We start from the raw sequence: 22,835 nt of genomic DNA, 5'->3' as shown, positions 1-22,835 counted from the left end.
ATGTGTGCACATCCGCAAATCCGTTGCTAAGGCTTACTTTATGTAGGTCGATTAAATTATGCGCCAAAAACAGGTTGACAACACTTGTTAATAAATAAAAAATACATTCTATATTAAAAATATAAGCTGTATCTTGGAAAAACCGATGCATCTCGATTTGCTTCCAAAATTTCATTCATCCTCTGCTGCTCTACCGATGCACTCGCATCGTGCACGCGCATGACCGCGTATCGATACATATCGGTTAATCTTCCCATCCCTAATACCTATGGGTAACAGTTCCTTTCATATGTGTGTCTTTTTCATTAATTGTCTTATCCATTAACGGTACTTCTCACGGTGAGAAAACAAGGTGTGACATGCAGTTTAAAATGTGCGTCTTGTGGTGAATACATGATGAAGAGTTTTGCATTATTGCGTTTTTTTGGCAGGCATGCTTGTGCGTTCATGTTGTTGTTCATTTAATTTAATTTCAAAGAGCGCAACATTTCTTTGAGTTCTCCTCTGCTCGCTGCTTGTTGTTTGTGTGTCTATCGAAATCCAGGGGGAACTATGGTAACCCAAATGGGAGAGTCACATGTTAGAGGGAATACCAATTTTCATTCAAACAAATCGATGTGAACGATCGATAAAATCGATTTAATCACCCAGCCCTTCTAATAGTGTCTGATGATGTATTACGCAAACTAAATGTAAGCCTATAACCCTACCTTACAAAAATCAAGCGCAAACTGCAAAAAGGTTAAAATAACAATAAAAATAAACAAAAATAATTAATAATAATATTGACCGTAGCATTTTTCACATTTTCACTTTTTTATTCCAGCCAAACCTAAAAAGATACGGCTTTCTTCAGAAGAAAAATATATAATAGGAAATACTGTGAAAAATACCTTGGCTCTGTTAAAATCACGTGGGAAAATTTCACAGGAGGGCAATTTTTTGTGTGTTTATATATAAAATATCAATCGAGAATTATTTTTTAAATTTCCCAGGAGGACTAATAATTGTCTGTGTGTGTGTATAATAATATGTGTGTGCGTGTGTACATATATATATATATATATATATATATATATATATATATATATATATATGTGTGTGTGTATATGTATATGTATATATATATATATATATATATATATATATATATATATATATATATATATATATATATATATATACATACATACATACATACATACATACATACATACATACATACATACATACATACATAAAGATCACTTGGGAAATATTTGAACACTTCAATAAAGGCTAATAGTCATCTGTGTGTGTATAAAACAACTTGGTAAATATTTGAAAATTTCACAGAGGGCACACAAACACTAAACAACCATCCAAGATTTGCCTTCCACCACTCACCTGAATTCTGCTGTGAGGAGATTGAAGCCATTATATAAATGCGCTTCTGAAGACACTTTGCGGAGGTATGCCAAACTGTCCAAGTTATCGGTCAAATAGTTGGACACCAAAAAACCTGAATAAAATTAAACACAAAAGAAAAGCATCAGTATCAATAGTCCACTTTATTACCACCATGAATTGTAAAAGTCACTATTTTGTTACTGAAGGGAAGTAATTGGAAGTGTAAGGCAGATTTTAAACAGTGGATGCTATTTGTTGAACAACATGTACTGAGTTACTGTGCAATACCCCAGCTTTCACATGCAGCTGTTGTGTACAACCATGCGAATGACAGCTGAGTTGTTTGCATTATATTTAGGGACATGGCATAGGAACAGAGCGGTGGGGTGTGTTGGACATGCTTTTGATGGTAAGTGCTAGTGAGGTGTCAGCCTATAAAGAGGCCCTGAAGAACCTAAACAGACCCTAGAGTGATAACAGTGAAGAGTCTAGCTCAGCTGATGGAGATCTGCAGTGAACAGCTGCTCGTGTCTGCAGACTCACTCCCCACATGCATGTGTTTATTTGAACATGTCAGCAATCATTAACAATTACACAATTTAGGCAACCCCAATTAATAATCCAAATAACCCCTTCATTAGCTTCTGTCGTTAGAATGAAGTTGATTTAGAAGCACTGAAATCTCAAAATGGAGGAAATTGCTAACGAAATCTGCCATGGTGTGTTGAATCTGGAGTCTTTTTATCTGTATTATTAAATATCAATGTATTCTGCTTGTGTTTTATTCTTTTAATTTCTTTTAGTTTTTCAAATTACGATTATAATTATTGTTATGATTCTTCAAAAGACTGCTATCTCTATTATTATTGCTCTGGGTTAGAGGTTTGTTCCAAGCCTCTGAAGAATGAATCCACTAATTACACAGTGTTTAATTGAGCAGTGAAGTGTTGGCTTTTGAAAATCTTTCACAGACTTGAATGGAAGGAGAATCCTGTCGAGGGATCAGGGACTTTGCTGTTTTCACACTTGTCATTTGGAGGTCCGAATAGGTGTTTTTTGTGTTTTTAATCCCACTCTTGTTAAGTCCTATCCCACACCTTTCTGTTGCCGCTTAAAATTCACTCTGTGTTCAAATGCTACGCTCTTAGAATTAGGGCTGGGTGATTTGTCCTAAAATCAATATCTCGATTAATTTAATATTTTAACTCGATTGTAATTAATGATTGATTATTTTGGTTATTTATTTTATGTTTTTGCCAAGTTTTATACAGTAAATACGCTCACATATGACAAGTGAGAGAGATTTTTAAATAAAGGAAGCATTACTTGATTTTAAAATAATTGAACGAAACACAGACTATCTATTATCTCTGATTATTTATTCAACATAAACTTTAAACAACTAAAATTATAACATTGCCTAAAATGTGGCTCTCCTCGCCATTCCACCCTCATCACCGTCACCTAAGCGACCAATCACAATGCTTGCGCCATGTGTCGTTGTGACATGTAGTACATTTTTTTGAGAGATGTGCAGTTATGCGAAGGCTGCGCCGATCCGTGCACGTGCACTTGTCAGAAATATAATATCAGAATAATATAATAAGTATAAATCATAATATAATAAGTATAAATTAGCCTTAAAGCGGGGTTATGTGACTCCACACATGGTATGCAAAGTAACTGAAAAAATTTACCTGGAAATATTAGATCGAAATCGACCTTTAAAGCCTATACTCGATTACTTTCAATTATCACCCAGCCTTACTTAGAATGATTTTTTCTTCAGACTTGTTAGTCACCACAAAATGTAGATCTTACTTGCAGACTAGGTTTATGACCTAATCTAAAGTGAGGACTATTCATGCTTTATAAATCCTTTATAAATGACAAATAAAGGCTCAGTTAAATTCTAAACAGGAAAAATGGCATTATTCATTCCTATTCAGTTAAAGATACACAAATGAAACTGTACTTCAAATAAAAAATTCTTTGCAACCTAATCTAAAATAAAATCACTGTAGAGTTTAAACATTACATTTTATTACATTGTTTAATTATTATATTGTTGTTTTATCCAGTTTTGTTGTATTCTGACACTCCTGTTATTCAGCGATGTTTAAACTTTACAGTAATTTTACATTTTAGAAAAGATTGCAAAGATTATTGTTCATTTGATTCTGAGCCTTTATTTGTCATTTATAAGGGATTTATAAAGCATGAATAGTCCTCACTTTAGATTAGGTCACAAAACTGCATGAAGTTGAGTTAAATAAGCATTTATTAACATATTAGTTGACTATGCCTGAATAATAAGACATGTAAACGTTGATTTCAATAGTTTATTAATCATTTACTAACTCATTCTGAATGATCCTAAAAACCCTCAACTACTCTAAAATACAAATGGTTTGTAAATAACGCAATAATTAATTTAGTAATGAAAAATTAATCATTTATTAAGAATGAAAATACAATTATTAAGCACATTTTAAATGTGGTTATAAGTCAAGAATAGAGCATTTGTAGCTGCAGTTATAAACTGCTTACGTTTATTAATGTAGAGTTAATGCTTAACGGATAATTAATTCACTTTTTGCTAATGCTTAATAAATGATTTATAGTGTGTAGTTATTATAAAGTGTTACCGAAAATTCTAGTCAATTTTTTGACCACATCCAGAGTGCTGCAGAGATACTGGAGGACTATTATAAGAAAATGTGAAAGTGTGATAATTCCTATCCTTGCCACATGTGTGTTTTGCAAAGGCAAGCACCACTCATTTATATGATCTGAAAAATCTCATTTTTTATTTTGAGTTTATTATTTTTTTACAATTCCCTTTTGGGATGTTTTTACTCTGAGTGTATAGAACGGCTATTTACAAAGTGGATCTTGCCATCAAAACACTGCGTGTTCAGAATATTAGTCTATGATGTATGTTTGCATGCTGTTGAAAACTGCTTGAGCTCATTTTACATAAATAGAGGAAAATAAAGTCTGGATGGCTGCTTACTTGAAAAGAAAGTGCACTGATGATCAAGCTTTTCAAAAGTGAGTTATTTTACTATTAAGAGTAATTTGTCAGAGTAACACATTGATTAAGTGTGTCCCGTCAACTGCTCGGTAATAGCAGAGTGCATTAATACAAATGGCTGAAAGAGCTGTGCTACCTCTCCCCTGGGCGTCTGGATTTTGCCGTGCTTCCAGGTAATTGGTCAATGCAGCCAGTTTTCCTCGTTTGCTAATTCCCAGCCATGAACCACCTTCTTTCCCCTCTTCCATGTCCAGACCTAATGACAGAAAACAAAAAAGTCACATTGAGACTTAATGTCAAAGTGACATTAAATCCAGTCTGCAGGCTGTAATAATAAAAAGCAGCAGGAGATCAGATTTGGATGCACCAAACAGCTCAGGAATGACCTAGACTGAAAGTACAAAATAATATTTTCCATCTTGATAGTGAAAGGAAAACAGTGTATGCCTGAGCACACTGATCTGGAAAGAACAGAATCACAAAAGCTAGTACACGGAACACAGTGGCACAATATGGTTGGCAGTCCTGTATTTGAGTATGGTTGTGTTCACACATGTTTATTTATGTGACAACAGAATTCATAAAAGTGGTACATTTTCAGGGCTCACAACCACTTTTTTTTATTAACGTAGGGAACATTTTGACTGTTTCACAAAACACAAACCCCCGAAAGCTTCTGGCTTTTTCATCATCATCATCCAAAGACCCCATCATTGCTCATCCACAGTTTGCTCCTATAGACAGATAAGGGCTTCTTCCTTAAAAGTCGAATTTATTTCTACCACTGCACATAAAAGCACTCATCAATTAAAGACCGATCCGTTCTGTCTGACCCCAAGATTAAATAGGGGAACATGGACAGAAAAAAAACAAAAGCCAAATATCTATGATCTTTTACAGCAGAGAGAATGGCTGATTTGTGTACTTGGGTGTATGGTTTAGCAGACAGTGGGTCATCAGTCTTTTGAACACTTCTTATTTCTTGAGGGTGGTCAGTCCTTACAATGGACACTTAATCAATGTAACATTAGGAGCCCTATCATGCACCCGGTACAAGGCACGTAAGGCATGAAATCATTGTTTTTTTTACCACACTTGTTATTATGCTTCATTTATTCATTTGCTGGAAATTAGAACTGAATTTAGAAACAAATCTTTGCACTTAAACAAAATTACTAAATTAAATATGCTAATGGTGTCTTAAGTGAAGTGAGTTTCCACAATTTTCTTACTACATAAAAGTAAAGGAGTAAAGTAAAGAGAAAGTAAAGAGGCCAAATGGAGGAGGTTTATTCTTTATCATTGCACGTATAGTCTGTTTAACTGTTTTCTTGCTAGTGAATCGTTCGGTTCCACCATTGAGGCATAATGCAGGACACTAGACATGTTAACCTGTCAAGCAGATGATGCCACCAGCCTTCTCTTCTTCATGACTCTGTTTCCACAGGAAAAATAATATTAGATTATTCTTTCCATTGGCAATAAAAGTTCTAACCGTTTGAACTCTCAAAATCCAACAAATCATTTTCTAAATGTTCAGTAAATAAAACAAAATGTAAAACAGATATTACAGAAAAAATAGCTAGCTGGTGAGTGGACAAACTGTGACAACATTGAAGTTAAATAAAATAAAGTGAAATAAAATAAATGAATAAGACAGTCAAATAGCTCCACAAGCATGACAGAAATCCAAATATCACAGTGCAAAAGTAAATAAATGAATAAACAAACAAACAAATAAGAGAACAAAATAACTAGCTGAGAAAGTATACAAGGATTTTGAAAGAGGTGGTAATATTCATTTTTGAAATGGTCTCTATAAAACTGCCCATGAAACAAGAAATGTTTATTTTGGGAATTACTTGTGAAAAAAATTGATTGCTACAGCAACACTTGTAAACTTATCAATATAAGTATACTCCAAGCAAAGCGTCTAATAGCTTTGTACAGGAGAAAAATGCAAAGGCCATCTATACATCTATCAAAAATATGTCCTTCTGTTTAGCAATGGAAAAACTGTCATACATGTTAAAAGGCAAACTTACTGTTTTTGAGAAAATGTGGGCACTCTTTATATATTTTATTTCCAACTCAAATTTCAGCAATTCAATAAATAAACTGACATTGACTTAGCCTATCAACACATTCCCCCTATTTCCAAAGATTTATTTAAACAAACCATTGTCATATTGATGATCTGGTGCATGCCTCCAATAGATGATTTGTATTTTCAACAATTTCTTCCTAATGTTTTTTTCTAGAATAATCTTTTACTAATTTAAACAAAGTCGAGGCAGTGGCGCAGTAGGTAGTGCTGTCGCCTCACAGCAAGAAGGTCGCTGGTTCGAACCTCGGCTCAGTTGGCGTTTCTGTGTGGAGTTTGCATATTCTCCCTGCGTTCGCGTGGGTTTCCTCCGGGTGCTCCGGTTTCCCCCACAGTCCAAAGACATGCGGTACAGGTGAATTGGGTAGGTTAAATTGTCCGTAGTGTATGAGTGTGTGTGTGTGAATGTGTGTGTGGATGTTTCGCAGAGATGGGTTGCGGCTGGAAGGGCATCCGCTGCGTAAAAACATAAGTTGGCGGTTCATTCCGCTGTGGTGACCCTGGATTAATAAAGGGACTAAGCCGACAAGAAAATGAATAAATGAATAATTTAAACAACCAGTGCCCCCCCCCCCCTTTTTATTTCGCTTATATTGTTTTTTTATTACTGTTGTTCTTTTTCTCTAAATTGAAAACAAAGATGTAAATATGAATGTGATGTTATATTGTTATATTTTTATTACATGTCAATAAAAAGATTGTTCAAAAAATAAATAAAAAAACTAGCCAATGAGAGTACAAAGTGTGAAAATAATATTTAAATATATAATTAAAACTGCCAAACTGCTCCACTAGCTTGAAAAAGTCTAAATATTATTCTAAATATAAATATAATTCTAAATATGCTTGCTACTTGGACAAACAGCTAATCATGCTAATCCATCACTGTCTGTAAAAGGTACATAAAACAGTGTTTAGTCACTTAATACACTTCAAACAGTTTTGTTTGTCCAAATAGGCTGCTTTACCAAAATAGAATTTAACATGAACTAGACACTGCACAGGAAAACATCAAAAAGTCTGGTTATGAGAGATTAAATAATGGTCTCAAAGCAAGAGACTCTTAAAGAAACTCTTGTTCATTTTAAAATGAACCCTTTAATTATATGCAGTTCAGACTGAAACTGAAACCAATATCTGAATTCATGAGTGACACAAAGTCCACCATAAGAATGTTGATGGGATAAAAAACTAGACATTGATTAAATAATAAATACATCTCAGAATTTGAATAATAAGGATGATATTTACCGCTGAGGATCTCGCTGCTGCTGCCCCAGAATTCTGCAGCTTTGGACGGTCTGCTGTAGACCTCATCTCTGTTAGCAGCCAGAATGAGCCTGCATTCAAAAAGAAATTAGAATAATAAAAGGAGAAATCACACAAACTCTTTCACAGTATGCTTTCAATAACATCATACTGATAACATATCACTTGTATAAGAACACACACCTCTAATGGGCTACCTTTAGACATCCTTATAGCCTCATAATGTGGAAAACAAAAGCTGTGACGTGCTATTCATGTGTAATGGGAACTGTGTAAACTAATAAAAAGGTAATTTTCAGTCAGGCTTCATGTTTGAGGGGAAGAGAGTGAGGCAGGCACTGTTGAATGGGCTTAGAGGTCACATGTGCACCTAAATGTGTTTATCTAGCTGATCCCAGGAGAACATAGACTGCTGCGCCAGCTACACACCTAAGGCCCGGAGAAGGCTCAGCTGTGTGTGCGTTTACTGTCCCTGATCAGGCCCTGATGTGGTAGATGCCTCTCTGTCATTAAAGCAGTCTTATTATGCCCTTTTTACAAGATGTAAAAAAAGTGTCCTTAGAACGCATCTGTTGAGTTTACATGTTAAACAATACAGTAGATTTTTCATGGAAGCAAAACAAACTGTGTTTTTGTGCATCTCTTTAAATGCAAATGAGCTCATTTTTGCTGTCCACTTTCCAGGAGAGGGTGAAGCCTATACTGTGAAAACAACCAAATATCTGTGTGCATTTTAAAGTTGTGTCTAGTCTTGTTTGAACTACTTTGTCAGATGGTGCTTCATGCGAGTATTAAAATAATGGCAGTAAGGCTCGCTTTTGGGGGCATTTTACTGCATTCCATACTTTTCAGTACTATCTAGGGTCAGATTCAAAGCAAGCTGTATTATACTACAATGTGATGTATGCACATTGCTATTCACAGATTGGTCCGAGAGAATCGTCACTATAAGCAGCATTAAATTTGCAACACAAAACCTGATATAATTCAAATAACCAGGGGTTTTTGTTGATTTATTTGACATGGACATCACAATTACATAGGACAGCCAAATGTATTTGTTTAAGTGTTTTAGCAGATCTGCTAATTCTCAATTTGTCTACGGGAGGCTTGACAAAATGACAATAGAATAGATACATTTACACAACATTATAATTCTTTACATAAAATTGCTGTAAAGCAAAAGTAAAGGCAGCATGATCAAACAACTTAATAGTAGACTATTTGTGCAAACATTGTTGTTTCGTTTTAACCACTTCTTAAGAACACTACTAAAAATATTTATATTACTTTCTAATTTTGGGCTAACAGGTAAATCATTTCACGATTTGGTTCCCTTAGCCTCTTAAGGTCCAATGTGTTTTTTTTTACATGCATTTGTATTTCTCTTTGCTATTTGGGCTTATTTTAACCTAATTAGAATAAAACCTAAGTATCATCTTTTGATATGTACTTTTAGAGAAAAATTATGTCTATATACTCTATGTGGACTCGTGGTCCGAATTTACATAAAACACTTTTTCCTGACTGTTTTCAATGCATATATAACACACTTTTTTTTTTACTTGCTTTGACTATCAGAGAGTAAAAACAAAAAAAAATCCCATGTTGGACGGTTAAAAATAGTGTTTGGGACATTTCATATGCTGCAAAACAGTTGCAAGACGACACCGTATGTCTATAACAAAATATAAAACATTCAAAGTATTTTAAATAGCCACTCAAGATCTAAAATGTGCTGTGTATGTGGCCACAAAGCTCTAGGAGGTTTACAGAGAAAAGAGACTGACCAAAAGATATCTTACACTTTGGCACTTGACAGTCACCATTAGCAGTTGCTCGTGTGACTCTGTGAGAGGTTTGATGCCTACTGATTAGATCTGAAAACACCATTGGAACGTGATTATTTTAACATTTAAAAAACAATTTAAGGTAATTGAACTGAATAAAACTGGCAAAGCTAAAAAGTTTATGTTTACATAAAATCACACAATGATGCCATCGCATAGGCTTTAAGTCCATAATTTTAATTGCTTGTTTGTGTAGAGTCAACAAGCTTCAATGGAGTTAAAGAGGCTTATGGCCATGATGTAATGCAATATGACAAGTGTGAGAATATCATTGTGTGCATGTAGAATTTTGCAGTTTGAGATGTTAAAAATCTTGTAATAAAACAAAAATAATATAAACTTGGCTTGACCTTCTTTTAACATGACTATTCAATTTTAAATTAATGTATCAAGTTATGCCAAGATACTTTTATTTATTCACTTCTTCAATAACTTTGAGCCATTACAAAAACTGCATCACTGGACAATGTTTAGATGTGGCAAAGCAGGCTTTAGTTTAATACAAGCTTAGATAAACTTGAAAATAAAAAGATTAAATGTAATTGTTGCAATCTGCCCAAGAAAATGTTGTGGCCAATCAAAAGCATCCTGGTACTTGCATAATGATGATCCCTTGAGCAACGTTACCGTTTTGTTCAGATTGGTCAGATTATCATCGGAAGATGGGGTCTGAGGCTCACAGTATGTCTTTCCATGTTCTGAAGCCTTATTGTTTAGCTATCCCCTTGGGTATATCTAGATTTTCTTTATATGGAAAATTACGAATATTTAAGTTTGCAAGGCATAAACATTGATCAAAGAAATCAATAAATGAAGCACTCACCCAAGCTTCAATTAACACCTTTGTGGACCATTGGGCCTTTCTTAAAAGTTCTTTTAAACTGTATACAGTGCTAACCAAGACTATTGCACCTTGGTGGGTCATTATTGTAAACACTATCTGCCAAGCTATTGTAATCATTCTTAAATGACGGACTTAAAAAAAGGTGTGAAACAAAGGATGAGAGCATTAAGTCTTAAAAAATACAGCTCATTTTTACTTTGCACAAGTTTACTTTTCAGCTTTCTTGCTTACAGAGAAGGCAAGGCGGGCAATAGCTGCGTAACAACAGGACGGATAGTCACATGTCCACTGCATTTGCAGTCTGTGGAACCTGACAGGCTGACAGAGAGGAAGAAAATCAGAGAGACAAAGAGTGATGCAATATCCTGGAGGCTTTGCAGATTGATCTGCAATGGTTGATGAACCCCAGGAAAATGTGCTCTGTACTGGAGACAGCTTGCAAAGCAGAAAAGCTCCTCTCCATCTGAAAACAACTCACTGGCTTGACAATGTCAATTACTCCAGACCTTGGGCAAGGTTATCACCCTCTTTGTCAGCCCAAATGGAGAGATATTCATTCATACCGAAACTAAAAAATGGCAAAAAAATAACTGGACACAGAAAAAGCTGAAGAAAACGTCAAGGGCAGATCAAGAGGCAGTTTTGGGAGAGCAGAAGAAGAGTCTCTGAGTGATGTTGCAATAATTCCAATGTGCTAATTTGCTGCTCAAGAAATATTCATTATGATTATTAAGGATTAAAAATGATGTGCTACAAAGAATCTTTTGTGGAAAATTTTATTATTATTATTTTTATTTGGTGAATAGAAAGTTCAAAAGAAAAGCATATTTTCATCAATTTACTGCATTCTCGCTAAATAATGTAAATGGTAATAACTTATTTTCTTCTAAATAACTCTTGATAGCAAATGTTTGAGCAGTAGGTTATATTATTGAAGTAAAATTAGTCACAAACCCCAAATCATGCTGCCTTTATGCAGACATATTTATTCCAAAATACAAATTTTCACCTTTAATCTTTAACCATATGCTGCATTTCAAACAATCTATACAGTTTTATACAAACAATTTCTAGCTTAAATCTAAGACTACAGTGTGTCGTATTTCAGTTTTTCAGCCACTCTGACAGGTTCCCTCTGTTCCAGAGATTAAATATTAGCCCTAAGTGGATCCATTTTAGTGACATCAAAGTCATTAGGGCCATATATAAGTAAACTGACACAGACCTCCGGCCTTTTTTTCTCTCAAAGGGGTTTCATCGCTGCTGGCAGAGAATGTGAGGTCAGAGGTTAATATGATGAAGATTAAACGTTTCCAAAAAGAGGCGTTTATTCCCACAAACTGTGTACGATGAGAGGCAGGTTGCTTTTGAACTGTAATAAACTTTGTAAAAATTGTAGACTTCGTCTGGGTATTTAGGCAGAACCCCTCATTAATCTCAAAGAAACTTACGTTATAAAGCTGGATTAATGCAACTGACCTGAACGGGGTGAATTATAGAGCATGATGGTTAACGATACAGAATCTAAATTGTAGCCTCTTTTGGTGAAATGCATTCAAAAGGTCAGCGCTAATGATATCAGATTACAGGCGAAGGTTATGTTAATGTTTTCCTGATTAAGTAATTTTCCTGTATTAAGTACCCACACATGCCTTAATTTCTTTTTTTAAAGGCATCAGTGTCATCAGCACCATCAACACTGAAATTAGACACATGTAAAATAATAATAATAATAATAATAATAAGTCAGCAACAATAACCTAATGGTTAGTGCGTCAGCACATAGCAATGAGGTGCTCACGGAGACCTGAGTTAGATTCCTGGCTCGAGCTCCTTTGCCTCCCTCCCTGCCCCCCTCACCATCTTTCCTTTAATCTCCACTGTCCTATCCATTAAAGGAGAAACCCATGAAAATTAAATAAATAAAAAAGTCTGGTTGCCTAAATGACATGGAATCTAATTGGCATTAAAAGCTTTGGTTTGATCACCTGACGTCAACCAGGCATGAGCTCAAAAATGGTGAAGTGCAACATGAAGTGAAGGTAGAATCTCAAGAACCACTTTGATCTGGTGGGATGGCATGTTATAAATAGTCTGTTACAATTGCAGGAGAGACTACAAGACGCAAGGCTGAATGTACCAAAGGACAGTTTAAAAAGACACAACTAATCAATAAACATTTATTCTGTTGCTAAAACTATTAAAACGTGATGTACTACTGTTCAAAAGTAATCTTTTTATTTAACAAAAAGGCACTCAATTGATTAATACTGACAGTAATGTTTAATGTTACTCAAATGTTTATGGCTTCAAATTAATTTCTTTTAAGCTATCTGCATGTTAAACATGTAAAACATGCATTAAAAATGTAAAACATGCATCTATCAATCTATCTGTCTGTCTGTCTATCTATCTATCTATCTGTCTGTCTGTCTGTCTGTCTGTCTGTCTGTCTGTCTGTCTGTCTGTCTGTCTGTCTGTCTGTCTGTCTGTCTGTCTGTCTGTCTGTCTGTCTGTCTGTCTGTCTGTCTGTCTGTCTATCTATCTATCTATCTATCTATCTATCTATCTATCTATCTATCTATCTATAAACTGCTTTAATCTATCTATCTATCTATCTATCTATCTATCTATCTATCTATCTATCTATCTATCTATCTATCTATCTATCTATCTATCTATCTATCTATCTATCTATCTATCTATCTATCTATCTATCTATCTATCTATCTATCTATCTATCTATCTATCTATTTTTCCATATTGCTGGACACTCAGTCAGTTGGTCAAACTTCTTAATAAATGTTGAAACAAATTACCCTACATTTTCTTACAAGCAATTTCAAGGGTCACAAAACACCAGTGGTCTGCTAACACACAACCTAAATATGTGAGTAAGGAACTATTTTATCCGAAAGCTTTTCGAATCTGGAAATGTGATGAAATTCAGATCTGCCACTCTTCTTTTAAAAAGAGACACGGTTCCAGTTCGTGTTGATTGTCCTTGGATTTGGTATGTGTGCGATCAGTGTCTTTGTTTATGTTTATTCAGATGGCAAAGTTAGCTAGTACTCTTTCAGTTTTTAAACACATATTTTAGTCAAAATTTAGTTTACTACATTTACAGAAATATCACTACAATATTATGGATTGAAAGATCCACTCTAAATGCTGCTCTTTGAATGTAAACATAACACCTTAAATCAAACTATTACCGTCGTGTAGGATTTTTGCCACAATGATTTTCACCGCAATTTGCAACAGAATTGTCTATACACATGGCTGTTTGATGCTGTTCTCTGCACCTATCAAGTTAGTGAAGGACCACAGACAACCGCATGGCAAGTGTTTTTTTTTTCCTATTCAGTGTGCGGTATTAAATTCCACTAAAACAACACTCTTCCAGCAGTTCATACTCGCATCCAATATCTCATTTGTCACGGTGGGCATGCATGAAATGTTCCTGAACAAAAGTGAAAGTGCCAAACTGCAGTAAAGTCGACAAATTAACAACAAAACATCCGAAACGACATAAAACTCTAGAGGTAATGGATGAAGTGGTGACACAATGACGTTAATCGAATTATGTGCTATAACATGTAAAATGGGATCATGAAAGAAACATTCAAAAAGCAACTCATGTAAACACCTAAATCATATTTTTGTCTATTGAAATTAAAACAAATTATTTGATTACTAATGTCCATGTGAACTTAGTCACTGTCAGTGCGTGCACGTAATAAAAATTCCCCTTTTCATGCAAACCCTTCCCTCTTTCGCCACTTGACACTCCCACCTAAACAAAACTTGATTCCATCACTTTCCAGACTTTTTTCAAACTAGAGGTGTGAAAACAACCTGCTGAGACAGGGGGGTTAATGGCTCATAAAAGCAAAAGCTTATATCAATCAATCAATCAATCAATCAACTAACTAAAAAAACCTCCATAAATACCCTTTATACCAATTTAGTTTGTTGCTTGGTTACAGGATGCAAAACAAGCATAATTGCAGACTAAACAGCTGTACATTTTGTGAGATTGTTTACGCATTTCCCCGAACTTAATCACAGTACATCTTTCGTCTGTTTTGTAAACAAGTTGATGCTACACTAAATCAGAGGAACCAATGCAGCATAAGACAAGACACAGCAGCGTCATTGATTAGATTTTACATCCTGGGTTGAGTCATCTGTGACACTGAACCACTGTGACTGACTCGATATTAGATAATCAAATTACAGCTTGCTGGGCAATAATCCTGATTAGCGTAGCGTGTTTCAATCTGATGGTATTAGTGGAGGTAACCTCACAGCAGTGAAGGGGAAAGAAGACGTTGAACACTAGCACATGCAAATTGATTACATACACATGATTCAGAGCTCTGAATCACTGATTTGGTTTCTTCTAAACTGTAGCTCTTTAACATTCAGCAAACCCTGATCTAGACACATGTCCTTTATAGGGACTGAGAGCTTAAAATTGTGGCAGATGTCTACCTTCACCTTGGCACTCTGTAGCCCTAATGTAGTGCTGCTCATTCACTGCTTTTATGGGTTTTTAAGTAAACACCGTATCTTAAACAAACGTAGAGGTTAAGACTATATGACGCAATGACAAAAGGATGTGATAATGTAAAATGAAAGCAAACAAAACATTTTTTTTTAGAATGTAAATAGACCGTTTGGATTAGGCCAGATTTTTTTTGGTAACACTTCAAATAATGGTCCATTAGTTAATGTATTTACTAGTGCTGTCAAATGATTAATTGTGATTAATCACATCCAAGATAATAGTTTGTATTTACATACTATATACATGTGTACTGTGAATATTTATATTTATATTTATGTATATGATAGATAGATAGATAGATAGATAGATAGATAGATAGATAGATAGATAGATAGATAGATAGATAGATAGATAGATAGATAGATAGATAGATAGATAGATAGATAGATAGATAGATAGATAGATAAAACTATAAACAAATGTCTTTTATAATATAGTCAAGCAACTTTTATTTTTGAGGCGATTAATCATTTGACAATTTTACAGCACTACTATTTACCATACAAGTTTAATTATGACCAATCTTGTTAAGCATTTATTAATCATAAATCAAAAATGAATATCGAAATGCTATCATAAGTTGTGCTAAATACACTTCCTCAGGGAGAAAAGCTCAACCACTCAACAACTAGATTGATGGTTATCTGTATGAAGTCCCCATTCCCAGAAGTGATGACCCATTGTTAAAATGTGTTAAATAAATATTTTCAGAATTTGTAATTAATTAATTTATCTTTTGAAACTTAATATTCTTTAACATATAAACTTAATTTAATTTATACAATTGCAGTGCCTCGATCATAGTAAAGTTACCCATAAATACTATGCTACTAATAATTGGCATAATTTCTTTCTGTGTTGGTCGGCCTTGGTTTCCCCTTTTTCGGTTTACAGTTTACGGTTTCAGGCAAGAATTTCGGTGCTTTCTATTGTTAATATTAGGTAATGTGCACTGTGAGGTACATAAACTAATGTTACTTAACTTAACATTACCAAAGAGGAATAAATGTAGTAACAAATGTGTTTATTTATTACTGACTAATTGTTTTGTTACTACTAAAAAATTGTTCATGTTAGTAAATGCATCAGCTAAAACATTAAATATCATTCAACTAATGCAACTAATGGACCATTATTTTAAAGTGTTACTGATTTTTTTTCTAAGAAATTGATACATTCACTCAACAAAGGTGCATACAACTTATTTCAAAAATGAAGGCAAATATTTCAGTTTCAAACTAATGCTTTCAAGTCAAAGAATCCTGAACAATCACAATACACTAATTAATAAATAACTAATAAGAACTACTTTTAACACTGATAAGATAATAATAATAATATACCTTTCTCAAGTAGCAGCATACTGGAAAGATTTCTGAAAATTTTTTATTGAGAGAGGAGATGTACTGTAATCATGCTGAGAATTTAGGTTTGCCAAAAAAATAAAAAATAAATAGAATAAAATATATTAAAATAGGAAAATATGGTTGTTTTAACAATGACCTGACCTTATTGAGCATGACATGCAGAAGCAAAAACATGTAAGATTCCCTGTTTGATGAAGCCTTTTAAAGTGGAACTAGCAATAATATCAATGTATAAGCTTTTGTTTTTTTATATATATTTATAATACATGATATAACTGATATATCACACAAGCAAGAGTTCCATTTCCCTGAATATTATCATTTGAGTGCCTTTGCAAATGTGATTTCAAACAATTCCATGAACAATACATTAAATTGAGTGACTCTTTTATGTTTAAGCTTCATCAACAAAGTATTCCAAACAAAGTCTGCATTTGTGCATCTGTGGTGTTTCGTTACTTCATTAAACTGATTTTGAACAAATTATTTGAGTCAATAACTAAATGATCCATTCATAAAGACACTCGCTCAATAGTGTCATGAAGTCACTTTCACAATTGACTTTCTAAACGAATCAGCCATTGAAACAAACTAAAACAAAAGAAAAGGCAGTTTTTGTGCTGTATTCATTTATCTGTTACAGGTACCAGTCTGGTTACGAACATAATAACAAACTCACACCCCAAAAAATGTATTGCAGGGTTCATACACATTTTAACTACTAAAATTCCATGACTTTTCCATGATTTTTCCAAGACTTTTAAGCAAATTTTTATGACCTAATGTTTCATGCAATGTCTACATATGCATGGTAAAAAACAATACGTTTACATTTATTACAGCAGGTCTGGAAAATTCCATGACTTTTCCAGGTCTTCCATGACCATATGAACTCTGGTATTGTTATCAAAATAAAATAAATAAATGTGAAAAAAAGTATTTAGAGTTTTCTTCAATATGACAATGAACTTAATGAACTGGTAAATATTAATATCACGCCCCTCTGTTGCTGGACACATTTGCTTATGGCATTTAAACTTATAATAACATCATTCGCTCATTTCTATGTGTATTTTTTTGCATGATTCAGCATCCACTGGACAGTGTCAAACTAAGTTCAATACAAGCAAATCAGCAGGTTGAACAATAAATGTGAAGACTTAAAATCTGAAATACAGCACAGATATTTTGTTTTTGCTTTAGATGTGCATGGCAACTCTAAAACTACTTAAAGTATTAAATCAAAACACAGAAGCTGTATAAAAATGTTCCACATCCCTATTTGCATTTAACACATTCACACAGTGCATTTTCTGGGAGCTACTAATGTACCTGTAGGCATTTTTGGATGCAGGCCGAGGGTCGAACTTCAAGAAGATGATGCACATGAGGAGGTCACTGATGGCAGGAGTTTTCAATCACAGTGAGGTCAGAGACTGGATGCGCTAGGTGCTGGATGAAGAGAATGAGACCATGACTTTTGGATAGAAAAGAAGAGATGTGACAGTGAGTTAGGTAACATTCTTAAAGGCCATCAATCAAACATTATACCAGCAACAAACCTCACATATATAACAATAACTAAGCCAGAAAATTAATAAAATAAAGTATGATCGACTAGACAAATGATAGAGGTATTACTATTTCAGACCACATGGTAACAATTTATATAACTGAAGTTATACGTTATAAATAATTATACAATAAATATAATGACATTACACGTGTTTGTATTGCATATAATTTACCTTGAACACATTTTTATTAACACAAAGTCATATACAAATAAAAAAATTGCAGTTTTTGGTAACGTTGTATTCTGACAGTGTTAATGTTAGACAGGAAGTAAGTACTGTATAACTGTTAAAATATATACGTTATTATTTTATAAACACATTTCGTTGGCCATAGATTGAATTTAAAACGCTGTCTTTGTCTCCCAAAGTGCTTTATTCTTACAGAATGATCTAGCAGGTTTAATGTCAGGCTTGTGTCAACTGACAGAAACTGACAGCAGGTTAGCAGTAGCCTAACAATCCAGCTAACTGCTCGGATAACTTAAAGACAGCAAATAACAACAACAAAAATGTATGTTTTCTCTTTAGTTCATAACAGGGTATGTGAAATATTACTTACGAATCCATGTGTTGTCAATGATGACAATTCATTGTGCCGCTACGCAAGTGTGAGATGTAACTTTGAGCATAGGCTAACTCTGCTCTGTACAAAGGGCTAAACCAACCTCGCTTTGACGTCGGCTGAGAAATCCAGCTCTGATTGGCTGAAAGCAAGAGCAGGACCGCCCACACATTTGCAACTGTACAGGGAACAGCACTCATGTTGGTCTATGAAGCACAGTTGAATTTGAAGGCTGAAAGAAACTGAACTCAGATCAGAATCGTAATCACGTTCTCATGCTGTCACCTGTAATGAATGAGCTTTCTGTTTTTTTTTCTTAATTTGTGAATTTCTTTTTTATCATACTAAATGATTATGCTGCTATCATTATATTCAATTTGATAAAATATTAAGCGAAAAAAAATAGTTTTATTAATTTGCAACTCTCCAGATAATGGAATATGACTAACTTTTTATTTGGTAGAATATTTTACAGTTTTAGCTTCTTTCTGCTAAAAAAAAAAAAAAAAAAAAAATCTAAATCTATTTTTTGAAAGTTAACAAATGGAAAAAACCTGCGAAAACAATAAATGAATACACAATTAAATAAATAAATATGCAAATAAATCTATCAATACATGCATAAATAAAACAATAAATAAAAAATGCAAATAAAGAAATACATGTATTTATAATTCTACAAATTCATGCATAAATAAAACAATAAATAAATAAATACGTGAATAAATAAATAAATCCATAAATCCGTGTGAAAATAAAACAACAAATAAAAAATTATGCAAATAGATAAATAAATGTATATACAATACTACAAATTTCTGCACAAATAAAACAGTAAATAAATAAATACGAAAATAAATAAATAAATAAATAAATGAATAAATAAATATACAAATTCCTGCATAAATAAATAACTAAATAAATATTAGTGCACTGTGAAAGGGGGAAAATTCTACTTTCAGTTTAGATTTTCATATTACTTTAACATCCGTGTAATTGAGTTAAATGTTAATTTGCCCGCACTATTTATATATTTATTTATGCAGGAATGTGTGAGTTTTTATTATATATTTATTTATGTATCTGCATATTTATTTATTGATTTATTTATACAGGATATATATATATATATATATATATATATATATATATATATATATATATATATATATATATATATATATATATATATACTTTCAGTCCTTCATAATAACACAATGCCTCTATTTCTCTGTAGACTCAGCAGCAGCAGCATCACAGAGATGTAGCTCTCTCAGCGCACTTGTAGTAGTGTGCACAGCCACCCTCGGAAGAGTCCAATAATAACACTGAGAGGGTTTTTGTTGTCTCGATGGAAAGCATTGTGACACTTACCAAAGTCTGTTATTTACATTCAAACCGCGACATCTCGTTTGAATAGTCACAAAGCTGATTCGAAGAAGTAAGAAGTGAGTTTTCCCGCGGAGATGAATGAAGCTAATCGTGGAATCATCCGCTGTTACTGTTGACAAGTTGAACGAGCGCGCCGCCGCCGCTGATGCTGCTGCTGCTGTCCCTACAACTCGCTCACAGAGAGAAGACAGGTAAGCTTATTCAGTCTTCTATATGCCGCTATATCTTCTATTCACGATGATTTAACTCGAAATTTGGAAACTTACTTCACAAGCCCAAAAGGCTGTATGTGTACTACTGCTGCATTCGCGTGTACGCGCACCTCAACTGATCGAGATATTCGCGTATTTACTGTCCATCAATTGAGTGCATTTGCTCGGCTCCCAGCACAGATACATTTGTGCTCTAGTGTGTTTGTTGATATCTCGTTGTGATAGTTTACTTTCAGGCATTTAAAGATGTAGCAATTGGCTACGATTGGTAATGATCTACACTGTTTTCAGGCAGCGCGTCATGCTTGATAGTAACACGCGCGCTCGTGAAACGCAGCCTTTTAATTTGACCGTGATTTGATCGCTTTTGATTATGCACGAGGAGGCGTTTATCAGTGTTTTTACACCCATGTCAGCGAATTTGCGGGATTGTTTGATATAATGTGTGCAAATAAGCATAAAGTGTTTCTGATTTGCTCATGATAACTGAAACGACCATTTAAAATACAGCTGGAGGCTTCGACATCTGTCAGAAAGAGGGCTACTGGTGTCAGTGCATATGGCGCGATTTCAGTTGTAGCAAAGATACCAAACGTTACTGGAAGAGTTGGTTTGGTTACAATCTTTTTTTATAGCCTAACTGCTTGTATTTTAAGGATTAACTTGTCTGGGCAAGTGTTTGGGGATCATCTTGACTGATTGAAATGATTGAATGTACAGATCTGACTAAACCCTAATAGACAGGTCGACATTACTGTTTTTAAAAATGTGTTGACGCTGGAATTTATCAAATATTTATTTATATTCTTTTTTATTATTATTTCTGCATTATATATATATATATATATATATATATATATATATATTTATATATATATATATATATATATATATATATATATATTGAGCGTAAACAATGAATTTGTAAACAATGAAGAACACCTAAATATGCATATTCATAAGGCCAGTAATGCTGATTGGACGAAAACAGCTTGCTGCATTCTCATGAATCAAAATGTTTTGATTACAGCTTATTTTGTAAATTGTGAAGTGTAGACCCTGAATTTTAACATTGTTTGAAAGTTTCTGCGACTTCATGAATATTAAAGAGGTAAGAGCTGTTTAATTAGTTTGGTAGATGTTGCTGAACACTGAAAGTAAGCCAAATTTTTCTTGCTGCATTCCTTTGACTTCATACGCTTGTGCATGAATATGCTTTCTTTCATACTATGTTGTGGGTAAAAAAAAAAGCGAGGCAAGTAGTTGGTTCAGATTTATTGCCTTCATGTAATAGTATGAGAAGTACCAGAGTGACTTACTACAGGCAGCAAGATTGTGTAATGCGCCTCTGGCCTAATCCCACCTCATTTGCACATGCAGTCCTGTGGATGCACAGTGGATCAGTGTGCAAGTCTACATGACTGTAGGGCGTCTTGTTCATCATTTTACTTTTTAGATAGGTGCTCATGGGGATCCCCTTCATTGCCATTTTATCTCATTGAAGCATGTACCTGCTGAGAGTGCACTGAGTTGACTTTTGAGCAGACTACAGACAAACAGTATTGACATTATGTCATGAAATATTGTGGACAGAAACAAAGGGGTTTAGGGTTTCCTTCGACATTGGGTCTCTTATGCACTTAAGATCTGCGTTGTTTAAGATACGCTGCCTCATTAAGACAAAATTAGAAGTAAGTCAGACAAGGCACACTGCATCAAATTGCATTTTGTTGTGCCACGTCTTTAAAATGTAACCAGTATTTTCTATGGATGTATGTACACAACAGGGCTCATCATTAACTATGACGTGGTTCGACTGCAATCTATCAATAAAGTCTAGATAGTATACACAGCCGGCCAGAAATGCGACATGCACATCAATATAGTAGCATTTTTTATGACAATGTATATCAATAATGATTATTCTTACAGTACTGTGACAGTTGAGGTTAGGTTAGCAGTAGATGTTAAAAAATACAACTTATTGTATCATTTAATAGATAGCATAAATAATACTCGGTAAAACTACTGTTTTTACGATACTGTGACCGTTGGCTTTAGGGTTGGGGTAGAGGTAGACATTAATAAATTACAATAAATGGGAAAATTAATATCTAATCTAAATAATTTTCATTTACTTCCAGCTGCAACCATGTCTTATCTAGCAAGTCCACCGCTTGAGAGGATTCCAGAAAACACGGTCCTGTGAACTTTGGTTCCAACCACAGTTGTTCCCAAGAGTTTTAGTATCGCGGCCACCAGATTTCCAGTTATTTATGATTTTCCTACAGGGACATGAGTAAAAAAGTTACTGGCGAGTTTCTGATGTGCATTAATGTCATATATGTTTTTTTTTAAGCGGGAAACTAATGCTATCTAGAATGACAGCACAAACAGTATTGCTGCTTCAGAATGTTTCAGACATATGGACATTGGGTATATGGGGCAAAGCCACTCCACATGGAACAACTTGGTCTTCCAAAGTTAAATGAGTTTGATAAAAGGCGTGCAACATTTTCACGCGGGAAAGCACGTTTTTATGCGGAGATGTGATTTGCTGATTTGCCGCAACGGCCCCTATAAGGACGAGATCATTGTAGCGAATTTTGACCATCTCGCCGCCGGAGCTGTGAAGGAAGTGTTGCCAGGGCAGGCAGAG

The 22,835-nt window shown here is 34.2% G+C and overlaps 2 protein-coding genes across 40 annotated transcripts in view; one reads left to right on the top strand and one right to left on the bottom strand.

The window, feature by feature from the left end:
* tango2 (transport and golgi organization 2 homolog (Drosophila)) overlaps positions 1-18,683 on the bottom strand; it is a 36,113-nt gene extending 17,430 nt beyond the window's left edge. For 3 of the 6 annotated variants that reach the window (XR_015490135.1, XR_015490134.1, XM_087251737.1), the window contains exons 1-5: positions 18,570-18,683; positions 17,766-17,910; positions 7,782-7,870; positions 4,563-4,682; positions 1,387-1,501 (exon numbers count right to left, since the gene is read on the bottom strand). Coding sequence is in view for 4 of the 6 variants with exons in the window: in XM_087251737.1 (XP_087107863.1) it covers positions 1,387-1,501; positions 4,563-4,682; positions 7,782-7,870; positions 17,766-17,821 (380 nt within the window). In the remaining 2 variants the exon portion in view is untranslated. 6 annotated transcript variants of the gene reach the window in all.
* Positions 18,684-19,825: 1,142 nt separating this feature from the next.
* Positions 19,826-22,835, top strand: part of arvcfb (ARVCF delta catenin family member b) — a 428,020-nt gene continuing 425,010 nt past the window's right edge. For 33 of the 34 annotated variants that reach the window (XM_087252467.1, XM_087252461.1, XM_087252465.1 and 30 more), the window contains 1 exon segment: positions 19,826-20,155. The gene's annotated coding sequence lies outside the window, so the exon portion shown is untranslated. 34 annotated transcript variants of the gene reach the window in all.

The sequence above is a fragment of the Danio rerio genome, chromosome 5 (genome assembly GCF_052040795.2).
Source record: "Danio rerio strain M-AB ecotype USA chromosome 5, GRCz13ab, whole genome shotgun sequence".
Taxonomy (NCBI): Eukaryota; Metazoa; Chordata; class Actinopteri; order Cypriniformes; family Danionidae; genus Danio; species Danio rerio.
The sequence above is the reverse complement of the archived record's forward strand: the minus strand, read 5'-3'. Positions and strand labels throughout refer to the sequence as shown.